Source organism: Danio rerio, chromosome 9 (genome assembly GCF_052040795.2).
Source record: "Danio rerio strain M-AB ecotype USA chromosome 9, GRCz13ab, whole genome shotgun sequence".
Lineage (NCBI taxonomy): Eukaryota > Metazoa > Chordata > Actinopteri > Cypriniformes > Danionidae > Danio > Danio rerio.
Genome location: NC_141029.1, coordinates 33,427,635 through 33,442,665, shown reverse-complemented (window position 1 = coordinate 33,442,665; position 15,031 = coordinate 33,427,635). Strand labels below are relative to the sequence as shown.

The window sequence follows — 15,031 nt, the reverse complement described above, 5'->3', positions numbered from 1 at the left end:
ATATATATATATATATATATATATATATATATATCATTATTAAATAATATAAAAAAAGTTATAAACTTATAGCTTATACATTGTAACATACTATATATGTGCATACTATCAATTCCAGTGTTTGAAAACAAATATTTAAGCAGCTATTTTTGATATATTTCTAAATATATGTTGCAAATATGATATTTTATATGTCAAATCCATAGATCAGAGGTGGTCAACCCTGCTCCTGGAGATCTACCTTCCTGCAGAGTTTAGCTCAAACCCTGATCAAACACCACTAAACCAAATAAGTAGAATCTGAAGTAGCGCTTGGTAACTAAAGACAGGTGTGTTTAAAGCTGAAGTCTGCAGGTTGGTAGATCTCCAGGAACAGGGTTGACCACCCCTGCCATATATGAACGTGTATGATATTCGCATATATTGTCATGCAGTTTTGTCAGATTTTTGCGTAAATAAATACAAAAAAATTGTGAACTATTCCTTTAAACAATTTTTTTAAAAAGCCAAAAGTGCAGCAAATTACTTTAATATTAGACTAAAGCACTGGAATGACGAGGCAGAATCAGAGCACAGGTAAACATCCGTCTGTATTGACTGAGCCGGTTAATCACATTTCTGAGATCAGTGATAAAAGGAAGCTCTTTTCTAAGAATAAATCAGGGGCTATTTGTAGCGTGCGGAGAGGAAGGTCAGTGCTGTGCTCTTTCACTGGACTGATTTATTTACCTTGTCATACACACTGGCGTTTCTGGCTGCGGTCACCATCCAGATTTCCTTGTAGAATCGGTCACTGACGGGATCGCTGATGTCTGTATTGTCTTCCGGCAAGCCAAGAACAAGTCTGAAATAAGAGAGTGAGAAATTACTAATAATACAGAAAAAAAGATGTCACTTTTACAATAAACTAAAATATTTTTTACTAAAGGCTCCATGGTGGAGCAATGGGTGGCACGTTCGCCTCACAGCAAGAAGTTTGCTGGTTTGAGCCATGGCTGGGCCAGTTGGCATTTCTCTTTGAAGTTTGAATGTTCTCCCTGTGTTTGTGTGGATTTCCTCTGCTTTTCACCAGAGTCCAAAGACATGCAGTATAGGTGAATTGAATAAGCTAAATTGGCCATAGTGTATGTGTGAATGCAAGAGTGTATGGGTGTTTCCCAGTGTTTGGTTGCAGCTGGAAGAGCATCCACTGTGTAAAACATATACTGGATAAGTTGACTGTTCATTCCACTGTGGCGACCAATAATTAATAAATGGACTAAGCTGAAATGAAAATGAACGAATGCCTAATTTTTCATGTTAGTAAATACAATAACAGACATTAACTAATGGACAATTATTTTAAAGTGTTACCAAATATTTTCATTAAAAAACAAATGTATCATATTTTTGGCAAATATTAAATCAATCAAAATTAAGCATTATTTTTTCTTTTTTTTTTTTTACATTTGAGTACTTACAGTAGTTCTTAATTTGACCTTTGTACAGTTTTAGTGAGTAAAATTATTTCTGAAAATAAATAAAAAGCATTGAAAACATGCTTGATTTGCTTTTCTTTTTCCCTCTCTCGTTTCTGTGTTTGAGTAAAATGATAATATACACTTCCGGTCACAAGTTTGGGGTCAGTAGGATTTGCAAATGTTTTAAAACATTTGCAAATCCACTTATTCTGCTCACCGAGGCTGCATTTATTTCAGTAAAACTATAGTACAAATTGTAAAATTGTGAAATGTCATTACCCTATAAAATAACTGTTCAAAAATAGTTCATCGTTTAATTTAACCATTTATTCCAGTGATTTTAAAGATTCATTTTCAGCTTCAATACTCCAGTCTTCTGTCTCACGATCCTTCAGAAATCACTCTATTATAAATTTATTATCATTATTATTTGTAATATTATTATTACTAATATTATTATTAATGGTAATAGTATTAAAGCAATAATGACTGGAGTAATTATTTCATTTGAAAATTACATACAATAAGAAAGCAGTTATTTAAATTTTTTATAAATATTTAACAGTTTACTTTTTTTACATTTAATAAATGCCACCTTGTTAAACATTAATTCTCTTTAAAAACCTGACCCCAAACTTTTGACTGATATTGACATTTGATCCATATTTAATACGAAAAAGGTTGTCAATTACAGCTTTTTATTGTAATTTTATTGTCTTTTTTGTATCAGTTTTACACCAAACAATATCTGTTTTACCTTCAGAAGAGTTAAGAAATCAATAATAGGTGGAATGACCCTGATTTACAATCACAGCACATGAATCATCTCTTATTTAACTTCTAAATTACAATTTAATCACATTTCACATTTAGAAAAAATATATCAATCATTTTTCTTCGGCAAACGAAGCAGTGGTGCTGTCGCCTCACAGCAAGAAGGTTGCTGGTTCGAGCCTCGGCTCAGTTGGCGTTTCTGTGTGGAGTTTGCATGTTCTCCCTGCGTTCGCGTGGGTTTCCTCCGAGTGCTCCGGTTTCCCCCACAGTCCAAAGACATGCAGTACAGGTGAATTGGGTAGGCTAAATTGTCCGTAGTGTATGTGTGAATGTGTGTGTGGATGTTTCCCAGAGATGGGTTGCGGGCGGAAGGGCATCCGCTGCGTAACAACTTGCTGGATAAGTTGGCGGTTCATTCCGCTGTGGTGACCCCGGATTAAGAAAGGGACTAAGCCGACAAGAAAATGAATGAATGATGAATTTTCCTTCGGCTTAGTCAGTTTATTTATTAGGTGTTGGCACGGTGGTATGAACCGCCAACTTATCCAGCATATGTTTTACACAGCAAATGCTCTTCCATCTGCAACCCAGTTTTGGGAAACATCCATACACACTCATTTACACACATAGCCTACACTACGACCAATTTAGCTTATTCAATTCAGCTATTGTGCCTTTCTTTGGACTGTGTGGGAAACCGGAGCACCCGGAGGAAACCCACGCAAACACTAGGTGAACATGCAAACTCCACACAGAAATGCCAACTGACTCAGCCAGTACTCAAACCAGTTGGACTTCTTGCAGTGCTAACTACAGAGCCACCATGTCAACCCAAATATATAATCATACAATCATAAAATAAAAAAAAATCATACATTTATATACTCAAAAAAAAAAAGACTTGTTTGTTCAAAATATTTATGAGCTGTAACAACACAAGTCTTGATGTTATTTTGCGACAACTTAATTTTTTATGTTCAGTTCACCTAAATTGGTAAAAATTAATAAGTTACACTGAACTAAATAACTTCATATTGTCCCAACACATTTAGACTGTGTGAGTGTTTTTTATTTTATTTTTATAGTGTAGGCAAAATAAAATCCAAATTCCACCGCAGCTAATTTCAGAGAAACTTTCCAGCACTTTCTTTTTCCACCATTTATTCAGGAAGCTTCTACAGTATTGAATCATGATGAGTGTTTGTGAAGTTGTTTAAGGCAGACCTGAAGCACTCTTTGCGCAGAGACCGAGCAAATCTGCCAGCCTGAAAACTCTCTCCATCCATGACAGACGACTGCAGCTCAGTGTCCTCCACAACCACAGCCATCTCACTGTCTCTCTTTCCCAGCATGCTCCTGTCATTGATGTTGGCGGAGCCTGAGCACATCACAGACAGCATCATCACACACACATCTCTCTGCTGAAGGCCTGCGGGGAGGATCAGGGTTTGTGTTTGACCTCTACCGAGAGCCTCAAGGACACGACGGAGGAAAATACTGACATTTCTTCTTTCTTTTCTTCAAAGCCCATTCATAAGCATAAGAGGATAATTGGGATTGATAAAGACAAACAGGATTTGAGCGCAGTTAATGGGATTTTAATAATGCATTTGTGCTGATTGAGGAGACAGGCGTGACTGGGCTTTTCATAAACATCTGTTGATGTTTGTTATTCTGCGCAGGTTTACGGCGGAAGCGTTTTGTGTGCGTGCAGCGACCCCCAGTGGAGAAACACGCGATTACAGTTTTAAGACAGATCACAGCTCTGTCAATTCGGAAAACCGAACTACAATTGTTAAAAATAAAAACAACACAAAACAAAACATGTACATATATGTTCAAATGTGTTATTAGATGTACTTATATATTAATATGTGGCCATATATGAACACGAAAAAAAGTATTCATATCACCGGCAAATTCTGACTTAAATCTGACTTCATTTATACATATGTAACTTTCAAACTAAGAATATTAAAGTAAAAAGATTAGCCAAAAATAGCCTATTGTATAAGTATAATTTTTCATATAATTATTTAATTTAACAGACTACAGAATATGAAACTTAAAGTGTTAATCTTTTAGTTTGTTTTATTCTGTTAATGTCGGGTAAGATTTTTTTTAAATAAATCAGTGTTGGGGGCTAATAATTCAGGGGGTTAATAATTCTGACCAACTGAATTTGAAAAGGATACAATATTTAAATATTGAAACATTCTATCTATCTATCTATCTATCTATCTATCTATCTATCTATCTATCTATCTATCTATCTATCTATCTATCTATCTATCTATCTGTCTGTCTATATGTCTGTCTATATGTCTGTCTGTCTGTCTGTCTGTCTGTCTGTCTGTCTGCCTGCCTGCCTGCCTGCCTTTCTGTCCGTCCGTCCGTCTGTCCTTCCATCGATCCATTTATATATATATATATATATATATATATATATATATATATATATATATATATATATATATATATATATATATATAATTTTTATCTGCATCCAATTTGTTACAACTGTTTTTTACAGAAAAGTATTTAAATATTTTTTTATAGAAATTGAATGTGGACTGAAATTTTATTTCCCCCAAAAAATGTACAACTAAAATTAAATAGCTATATAAAGATGTTATATTTCATTCTATTTTACAGAATATTGCCTTTTGAGCTAAAAAACAAATTGTCAACCACTAGTTTAAATATCTATGGTTCAGTAATAGCCCTGCTACTCTAGGTTTGGTGGGGCTTTAAAAAATTGCATCGTTACTTCTTAGCCGTAATGTGTTCAACTGAAACCATAAAAATATAATATCCCTGATATTATCTGTCACAAATGGCCTCACTTTTACAGAACGACCCAATCTTATTTTCAGTGTGTGTGCAGAGAGTCTGACCAATAATGACAGTGCAGTCGTCCACGATCATGAGCTTGCTGTGCACGTAAATGAGTTCAGTGACCAGACGGCCATCCAGATCAGCATGAGTCCGCAGACCACAGAATGAGATGTACTTGATCCAGCAATCTGACACTGCACAGACATACACATGCACATGCTAGTGAGGTTATAAAGAATGCACATTTCTTGGAACTGATATTTGCAGATGCAAGAGCTGTACGCCATTTCTCCACACATGACTTTTGCATTTAGAATTATAGGTTGAACTTTAATTTTAGGGGAATTTACATTTAAAAAATCTAAAACTATTTACTTCAAATAATATTCATACATTCATTCATTCATTTTTGTTTCGGCTTAGTCCCTTTATTATTCAGGGCTTGCCACAGCGAAATGAACCGCCAACTTATACAGCATATGTTTTACACAGCGAATGCCCTTCCAGCTGCAACCCATCACTGGGAAACATTCATACACATTCACACACATACACTATGATCATATTAGCTTACCCAAACCGCATGTCTTTGGACTGTGGGGGTCATGGTCTGCTGAAATTGATTTGCTAATGCTAATAATCTGCTTTTTAATGTTCAATGAACTATGAGGGGAATCATTTAGGATGCTTCTCAATCAGCTTCCTTGTTCACTAGTGAGAGCACTGATTAAACATTTTAACCTCTGTCTCAATCGCAAAATTCTCCCAGTGTGTTGAAACATCAGGGAACATCAATGCTCAATATTAGTTCTGAATCACAAAACATAAATCACTTGAACCAACTTCATCAACAAGGAAGAAATCAATTTTAAGAAACAGTTGTTTACTTATATTTAACTGGTTAAAATGGTTAATGGTTAAAATCTTGTTGGTTTATCAAACAAATAAATCATTTATCTATAAATTAAAGACTAAAACCAAACCAAAAGTGCTTTAGGGGTAGGTAATGTGTCGATGGTTATGATTTCGTAATGCATAATTATGATTTCATTTCTGTGTAGAGTTTGCATGTTCTCCCTGCGTTCGCATGGGTTTTCACCGGGTGCTTCGGTTTCCCCCACAGTCCAAAGACATGTGGTGAATTGAGTAGACTAAATTGTCGATAGTGTTTGTGTGTGTGTTAATGAGTGTGTGTGGATGTTTCCCAGAGATCGATTGTGGCTGGAAGGCCATCCACTGCATAAAAAACGTGCTGCATAAGTTGCCGGTTCATTCCGCTGTGGCGACCCCAGATTTATAAAGGGACTAAGCCGACAAGAAAATGAATGAATGAATGAATGAATGAATATGAAAAGTATCAGTTCTGCTGTTCATAAAAAAATATTCCAAATTCTGATTTGATGTTGTGTCTCATGTAATCATCCACGTACCGATCAACCAAGTACCTTACTGCTCTCATCAGTGCCCCAATTCATATACATTACCTACTGTCTGATAACCTTTTTAGCTAAGTTAGTTATTTATGTTCCTCTTATTAAATTGGTCTAATAACAAATATTTTTGTTTGCTGTGACCAAATACTGATTTCTTAACTCTTCTTCGTTGTCTAAATAATCAATATAAACATGTCTGAAAACATGGCAAAATCTTATTTTCTAAATGACAGCATTTTTTATTGTAATATTATACGAAATGTACTGAACAAAGCAAAAAAAAAAAAATTTATATATAAAGATATGTAGATTGAAATTTACTGTATAATTAACAGAGTATATGCAGGAATCAGAAAGTGAAATTCAATACCTTTTAAGATCTTTTTTAAGACTCTTTCCGTACATTTTAAGAAATTTTACTTACTTTAGGTTTCAACCAGAAATACTGGCGAGATTTTACCTTACAGTGTATTTACTAAATATTCATGTAAGAAACTGATCCAAAACTAAAACATTATTTATAAACTGAATACAAATCTATGAAATCTCAATTCAGTAGGTTGGCGCCTATAGAACAGCAGAAATAATGGTGTTGATTTGGTTACTGCATTAAACAAAGCAGCGTGATGTCAAATCTAGAAGGATTTCATTGATTTCATGAACTATACAGCATCCTGATATTCGCAGATTTAATTCAGGCAAACTTTAGCATACAGCCATACATTGCATAATCAAAAATGATATAAAATACCTTGCAAAATAGCATTTAAGACTTTTTACTCTTAACTATAATACTTTAAGACCCCTTGTTTAAATGCTGAAATGTTAAAAAAAATAATGCTCCCTGGTTTTAAGGTGCACAGTGGGACCTTTCAGGAAGCATACATTTCAGTGCACTTGAGGAATTTTGCAATTTACAGTTTAACGAAAGTTTATTCCATTATTCAAGCTAAACATTTAGTTGTGTAGAAAAAAAGTGGATCCTGTAGGTTTAAACTTCCACATGCTAGTCTACTTACTCACACATTTGAGCCTCTCAATAATGGAGTGCTCCCCTCGACACATTGTCCTGCAATGGGGAAAAAAAATATATATATAATATAATATAATAATATATAATATACAAATATTAGTGCTGTCAAAAAAATAATCGCAACAAATCACATCCAAAATAAAAGCTATGTATACAGTATATATCCTGTCTTGAACAAATCACATCTGAATTCTCCTTTTCCTGACCAATCACATTGCTTGCTGAACCCCAGTGACTCTGCAGTGCACTCCTGTTATCTATAGTCCAGCTCAAGCCGGGGCTCTAATCATCTCTTTGTAGCCCACAAAAAGCGGGGTCTGTTGTTTCCACATCACAGACATGTAATTTGCTGCGAGTGCCCGTTCAGTCTGCATTTTTGCCCTTAATTGTGCCAATTTGGTGATTACAGAAGACGCATGTTTTGGAGGGATATTACCTGTAATTAAAGTGCATGATTGCTTTGATGGCTTGGCCTCCTCCTGAAGAGATGTCACCTTCAAAGCCGGGCAGCAGGGGCATCACCACATATACCCGAAATCTCTTCTTCTCCCTGTGGCCAGTCAGAAGAGGAGTTAGATGACAGTGCACAGCAATGGGATTTTTTTTTGTGTTCATGTTTGTTTACAAGTGTGTCTATTGTAGTGATGCACCTGTACGCCCGCAGGATCCTCTCAGTTAGAGCATCGCCAATGCTGTTGTGGATGGTTTTGTCGGCACAACTGATGAAGAACTGATTCTGAAAGGTAAAAAGATGACACAGAGAGAAAGAGAAAGGTAGCTGAAAAAGAGATGCAGTTAAGGCATTTAAGTTAAAGTAAAACAATGTAAGAGCCAGGAATTGGTGCTCAAACCTTATTAATATATATATATATATTAGTTGTTCTGTGTGAATTTAGATTGTTTTTTTTATCAAACATAATTTCCAGAAGACACCAATTAAAGATCCTTTATTTTCAATGGAAATGTTGCTAAATGATTTACCAGCAAAACCTGTTACATTTCTGTTGATGGTCTGAATTTATATTTAAAATGTTTATTTTAAAATAGCAGACAAACATATTGGCTTAGAGGGCCTAGCTATTTCATTTAATCATTCATTCATTCTTTGATTTGTTTATCTATTTTATATTATTACTTTTAGCTGTAAATATCTCTCTCAGGTATGGTTCACCTTTACGTGTTACAACATGCAGTCTGTGGGGGTTTTAAACTCATTTTCACAGGGGGCCCATTCAGCATTACGGCTGCCCTCACAGTGCCAGTGTCCTGACATTTTATTTACCCATCAGATTATGCTACCAGCACTGTGTTTGAATAGTTCTGAGGTTGGAGTTAGGGATTGGGTTGGTTTAGGGTGGTATTACAGCCTTAAATCACACCATTCCACATCAAAATGTATGCTGGTGGCGCAATCTGATGGGTAGCATATTTCATCATCAAAATGTTCTACTTGAATGGCAGCTAGGAAATCTGAAACAGTCGTCAACAGAACATGGGTTATTACCGTAAGATACTACACTGTAAAACATGATATGATAAAAAGTCAGGGAAAAAAAGGTACTTTTGTTACTTAAACTTTCACAAGTTAATCAAGTGTCAACAAACAATTTAAGTTATACAACGTTCAGTCAGTTTGACTGATGTAAGCTGAGACAGCTAGATAAGATTTTGATTTATTAAAAAGAAATGTGTGGCGGCACAGTGGCGCAGTAGGTAGTGCTACTGCACTTGCCTCACAGCAAGAAGGTTGCTGGTTCGAGCCTCAGCTGGGTCAGTTGTCGTTTCTGTGTGGAGTTTGCATGTTCTCCCTGAGTTCGCTTGGGTTTCCTCAGGGTGCTCTGGTTACCCCCGCAGACCAAAGATATGTGGTTGGGTAGGCTAAATTGTCTGTAGTTTATGAGTGTGAATAAGTGTTTTTGGATGTTTCCTAGAGATGGGCTGCGGCTAAAAGGGCATCCGCTGCATAAAAACGTACTGGATGAGTTGGCGGTTCATTCCGCTGTGGCAACCCCAGATTAATAAAGGGACTAAGCTGAAAAGAAAATGAATGAATAAAAATGAAATGTGTGGAAGAAAGATTTTTTTTTATAGTAAATGTTACTACTCAACATTTTGTTAAATAATTATCATGTTATATTAACATAACATATTAAAGTAACATATTCTCTGGGATAGAGAAGTGACTTGTCCTTCCTTGTAGGATTTCTGCAGGATTCCTGCATGTCCCATGCAGGATACCTGCAGGTGTCTTTGATAATACCTGTAGAATTCCTGTATGTTACCTTGAGGAATCCTGCAGGAGTCCTGCAAGTTCCATGAAGGATTTTTGCATTCTCCATGTATACACAGAAGGACCATGAAATACAGAACATGATCTTCACTTAAAGGTGATGCAGTGGCGCAGTAGGTAATGCTGTTGCCTCACAGCAAGAAGGTCGCTGGTTTGAGCCTCGGCTGGGCCAATTGGCATTTCTGTGTGGAGTTTGCATGTTCTCCATGTGTTTGCGTGGATTTCCTTCAGGTGCTCTGGTTTCCTCCATAAGCCCAAAAAATATGCGGTACAGGTGAATTGGGTAAGCTAAATCGTTCCTAGTGTATGTGTGTGAATATGTGTGCGTCTATGTTTCCTGGTGCTGGGTTGCAGCTGGAAGGGTATCCGCTGTGTAAAACATGTGCTGGATAAGTTGGGGGTTCATACCGCTGTGGCGACCCCTAATTAATGAAGGGACTAAGCCGAAAAGAAAATGAATAAATGAATGAATCTTTAATTAACACTTTAACTGTCGGCTCTAAGAATGGTTGACCATGTTTTGACTGTTTCAAATAATGATTGTTAAAGCCATTTAAAGAATGACTGCGTTAAATAATGGCTTACACACACAGCGCTGTTGGTTTACAAAAAAAATCAATCAAACATTATCTGTAGCGCTACTAAACTTGATTTTTGGGTTTATTGTAAAAAAAAATGTAAAAGAAAACATGTTGAATGAGAATCTGAATTTTTTTGTCGGGATACTTCAAAAAATAAAGATGATTGAGCATTTAAAAATGTTTCATTTTGAGTATGTTTTACATAAAGTAGTCTTACACTTCATAATTTCAGATTTTTCATACTATATGTATTAATTAAGATACTTTTACCATAAACCAACTTATCAACCATTTGGTAGAGTTTGATATTTTAAAAATGATGGGATGTGTTAAAAAAATACATTGAGTGTGTTAAACTAGCAACATTAGGAGTAAAGAAATGCAATTCTTTGTGGGCAGTTTTTAACATGAAGTAAAAATCAATGGTTTTGAGCCATACAATTATACAATTGGCTATTGGCAAATATATACCTGTGTGAATTAATACTGGCATTACCTCTATGTAGATAAAGTGTTTACTGTTCTGGATGGCCGATACATAGGCTAAATGAATGGACTCCTCATGAACCTTTGACCCAGTAGACCACTGGCACACAGACCGTAAAACCTTGTTTTAGTATGTAAGGGAAGAAAAAAAGAGGAATAAATGCAATCACAATATATGCTTTCATCACACAAACACACATTTCTAAATCCAAATCGTATAACACACAAAAAGTTCAGTTGAAAGCAGGCACCCATGTGGTTTGGTGTTGATATCTCACCTGAACGTTAGCCTGTGTGGATCTGTCGGTGTACTCAGCTGGCATCATGGGTGCACAGAGAGACTTGGGCATGAGGCAGGGGTAACACGTCGCCCCCGACCGCTTCTTCACCAGCTAGCAAATAAAAGGAGAGTTGATTGGGATCAGACAGAACGCCCGACGCTGACTCCAAAATCACACCCCTAAAGAGCGCTAATTACTGTGCCACATCCAGATAGCCTGTTGGGCTGACCATCAACCTTCGGTTCCCCAGAGACGCAGTGCTCGTTTGAGGCTGAACAAAAGTCTCTGTTCCTCTGTTTAGTCTTAGACAGTGCAGCTGATTACAGTAAATTGATGGCGGTGTGTGTGAAGGTTTTCAGAAACTAGGATTTTAATGGCTATTGTGCTAACTAGACTACACTCAGACTGTTTTCAATCGGGTTCGGCACATGGTTCAAAGGTCGGTTGAACACCAGACAAGCTTTGTTTTTGGCAAACAAAGAAATGTCACCACCCTATACCAGTGATCTGCATATGGGAGAAAAATCTTTTTGCTTTCCATGATATTAGATTCATCTAGGCTAGTGGTGTCACACTGACATTAGGTTAGTGGCTAGATAAAAAAAAAACAAAAAAAAACTGACTTTGTTAAATCATTGTTTGCCTTACTAACTAAAATTGAATTTACAAATTAATCTTATTTAATTTAATTTATAATTTAGTCTTATTATTTCATTCAAATGATTAATTCAAATGGCTAAATTAATATGTAGCAATTCAGTGTAGCAAATAACTGTCATTATGAATTGATCATTGAATTATTGGCTCAAATATATAATTAAACAGACCATAATTGTGCACTGAGATTTGTATCTACATTATGTCTGATAGCAGAACAGAGCAGTAACATGGATATTGTGTTTAAAACGTAAGTCTACAAATACTAATTTCATTTTTGTTTACCTTTTGGATAATTTATTTGTTTATCACACTGATAAAAAGGGTAACATGCACTCTGGACATCTGACATAAATATTTACAACATCTCATTTACAGTAGTAAAAGTAAATCAAGTTTGATGAAGGAAAAATCATGGTTTGGGGTTACATTTAGTATGAGAGCATGCGAGAGATCTGCAGAGTGAATGGCTGCATCAACAGCCTGAGGTTTCAAGACATTATCACCACAGCCATATGAGACACAGCCCAAGACTGGTTACTCACTGAAGCTAATTGGGTTGAGCCTGGTCAGTACCTGGATGGGAGACCACTTGGGAAAACTAGGTTGCTGTTGGTAGTGGTGTTAGTGAGGCCAGCAGGGGATGCTCAACCTGTGGTCTGCATGAGTCCTAATGCCCCAGTAAAAGTGAAGGGGACACTACACTGTCAGTGGGCGCCGTCTTTCAGATGAGACGTTAAACCGAGGTCCTGACTCTATGTGGTCATGTAAAATTCCATGGCACTTCTCGTGTAAGAGTAGGGTTGTAACCCCGGTGTCCTGGCCAAATTCCCTCTATCAGCCCTTACGATCAAGGCCTCCCAATCATCCCCATCCACCGAATTGGCTCTATCACTGTCTCTCCACTCCACCAATAGCTGGTGTGTGGTGAGTGCACTGGTCCCGTTGTCCTGTGGCAGCCATCGCAACATCCAAGTGGATGCTGCACACTAGTGGTGGTGTGGAGAGACCCCCCCCCCCCCTTCATGATTGTAAAGTGCTTAAGGTGTATGGCCATACACAATAAATGCACTATATAAATGCATTACATTAAATTACATTGCATTAGTGCTGCCCATTACATTACAAACCACAGGAGAGGGCAAATTCTTCAGCAGGATAGCGCTTCTTATCATACTTCAGCTTCCACATCAAAGTTCCTGAAAGCAAAGAAGGTCAAGATGCTCCAGGATTTGCCAGCCCAGTCACCAGACATGAACATTATTGAGCATGTCTGGGGTGAGATGAAGGAAGAAGCATTTGAAGATGCATCCAAAGAATTTTGATGAACTTTGGGAGTCCTGCAAGAACACCATCTTTGCCATTGCAGATGAATTTATTAATAAGTATTTGAGCCATTGCAGAGATGTATGGATGCAGTCCTCCAAGCTCATACACAATAGCCATTCTTTTTCCACTGCACCATGACTTTATATTACATACTGTACATTCATTGTTTCTGTTAAGCGACGCGGTGGCGCAGTAGGTGGTGCTCGACTGGGTCAGTTAGCGTCTCTGTGTAGAGTTTGTATGTTCTCCTCGTGTTCGTGTGGGTTTCCTCTGGGTGCTTTGGTTTCCCCCACTGTCCAAAGAAATTTGGTGTAGGTGAATTGGGTAGGCTAAATTGTCCATAGTGTATGAGTGTGAATGAGTGTGTATGGATGTTTCCCAGAGATGGGTTGCAGTTGGAAGGGCATCCGCTGCGTAAAACATATGCTGGATAAGTTGGCGGTTCATTCCGCTGTGGCGACCCCAGATTAATAAAGTGACTGAGCCGAAAAGAAAATGAATGAATGAATGAATGAATGAATGTTTCTGTTAAGTGACAAGACTTTTGTCCGAGCACAGTCAGACCTTACTGTCCTAATTAAAAAATTAATGATCAAGGCATGATCATATTTTATTTTGGTAAAATAAGTGTAATCTAGAGGCGTTTGTCTTTCATATACAGTAAGCCGCCTCTGATCCATGATCAACTAGAAGTTCAAATTATTATTTGTTATTCCTAAAACCTGGATAGGCAACAAGACCTTTGTTAGGTATTGTAAATTTTAAAATGCTGCATCCATCTTTCTCACACACGGTTAAAACAATTATATTATATTGCACTTTATGTCACATAATCCTAGCTCCCTTACTTTAAGCTGTCTGCTGCATTTCAGATAAAAAAAATTTAGCAAAAACACTTGATCTAATTTTTAAACGAATGTTTTATTTATTAATTTATTTCCATCATTCTTCCGAACATCTTTCAGGCCTTTGTGGGTTGTATGTTTGACACCTCAGATCCACACTTTCAGTTTTGTTCTGTATGAAACAGTGTTACTAAAACAAAGCCCTAAATTATGATTTATTCACTTGCACCAGAGTTTCTTTGGAAGTTTTATTTGACTTGACGTTTTCACCTCTGTTGAAGGAAGAGCTCGTGGTGCAAATTAGCGAGCTGTACACCGTGTCAGCTTACACTGTGGGCAAGCAGTAATCTGGGCTGTGTGGTTATAAACAGATGGTTCTCAGGCAATTAACAACTGGCATAATGTGTTGATTAAAATCCATTGAGCCCTGATGAGGGAGAACTAACATTAACTGTGCTCACGGGCTGTTGGCAGCTGCCCAAACCATACTCATAACTCCAGTGACCTTGATAGTGAATCACATGTCTGATTCACCACAGTTCTAAAAAAAGATTTGACTTAAACTAATTTGTTTTTTGTTCTTCTTCGTATCGCAGGTACAGACTATACGCATGAAGCTCAGTAAATCACTGAGCATATGTTTAGACAGTAAATAATAGATTCTGATTCTAGTTCTGATTATAATAGCAGTTAGTTTAGCACAGGTGCATTAATGCATCACTTGTACAGAAGTCACTGTTTAATAAAAATTATATTTAGTTAAAAACAATGAGACACTGCAAAATTGTTTCTGAGGGTAATGCTGGGTTTATTCGGTAAATATTTACATTTCTATACTGTATGCACATCACATTTTACTTGCTTCACATACATGGCTAAAAAAATTAACAATTAGATCGACAGGACAATACTGTGTGCTACAATAAAAATTTTAAATAAATATTTAAAATCTATACAGTTAATGAGTGCTAAAAATACATTCTTTTATACACTGTAAAACCCCAAAAGTTAAAGCAACTTTAAC

The 15,031-nt window shown here is 36.7% G+C and overlaps 2 protein-coding genes across 23 annotated transcripts in view; both read right to left on the bottom strand.

Annotated features, from left to right (window-relative positions):
- clybl (citrate lyase beta like) overlaps positions 1-15,031 on the bottom strand; it is a 760,714-nt gene that overhangs the window by 350,288 nt on the left and 395,395 nt on the right. The window lies entirely within an intron of this gene.
- Positions 1-15,031, bottom strand: part of si:ch211-168k14.2 — a 241,539-nt gene that overhangs the window by 10,719 nt on the left and 215,789 nt on the right. For 7 of the 22 annotated variants that reach the window (XR_015499483.1, XR_015499481.1, XR_015499482.1 and 4 more), the window contains 6 exons: positions 11,174-11,287; positions 10,906-11,016; positions 8,189-8,274; positions 7,975-8,088; positions 7,525-7,574; positions 730-844 (listed from right to left, as the gene is read on the bottom strand). Coding sequence is in view for 6 of the 22 variants with exons in the window: in XM_087267923.1 (XP_087124049.1) it covers positions 762-844; positions 7,525-7,574; positions 7,975-8,088; positions 8,189-8,274; positions 10,906-11,016; positions 11,174-11,287 (558 nt within the window). In the remaining 16 variants the exon portion in view is untranslated. Of the gene's footprint in view, positions 1-729; positions 845-3,458; positions 3,664-5,131; positions 5,267-7,524; positions 7,575-7,974; positions 8,089-8,188; positions 8,275-10,905; positions 11,017-11,173; positions 11,288-15,031 lie in introns of all 22 variants that reach the window. The other 15 variants (XR_015499475.1, XR_015499484.1, XM_087267919.1 and 12 more) reach the window with 4 other exon arrangements.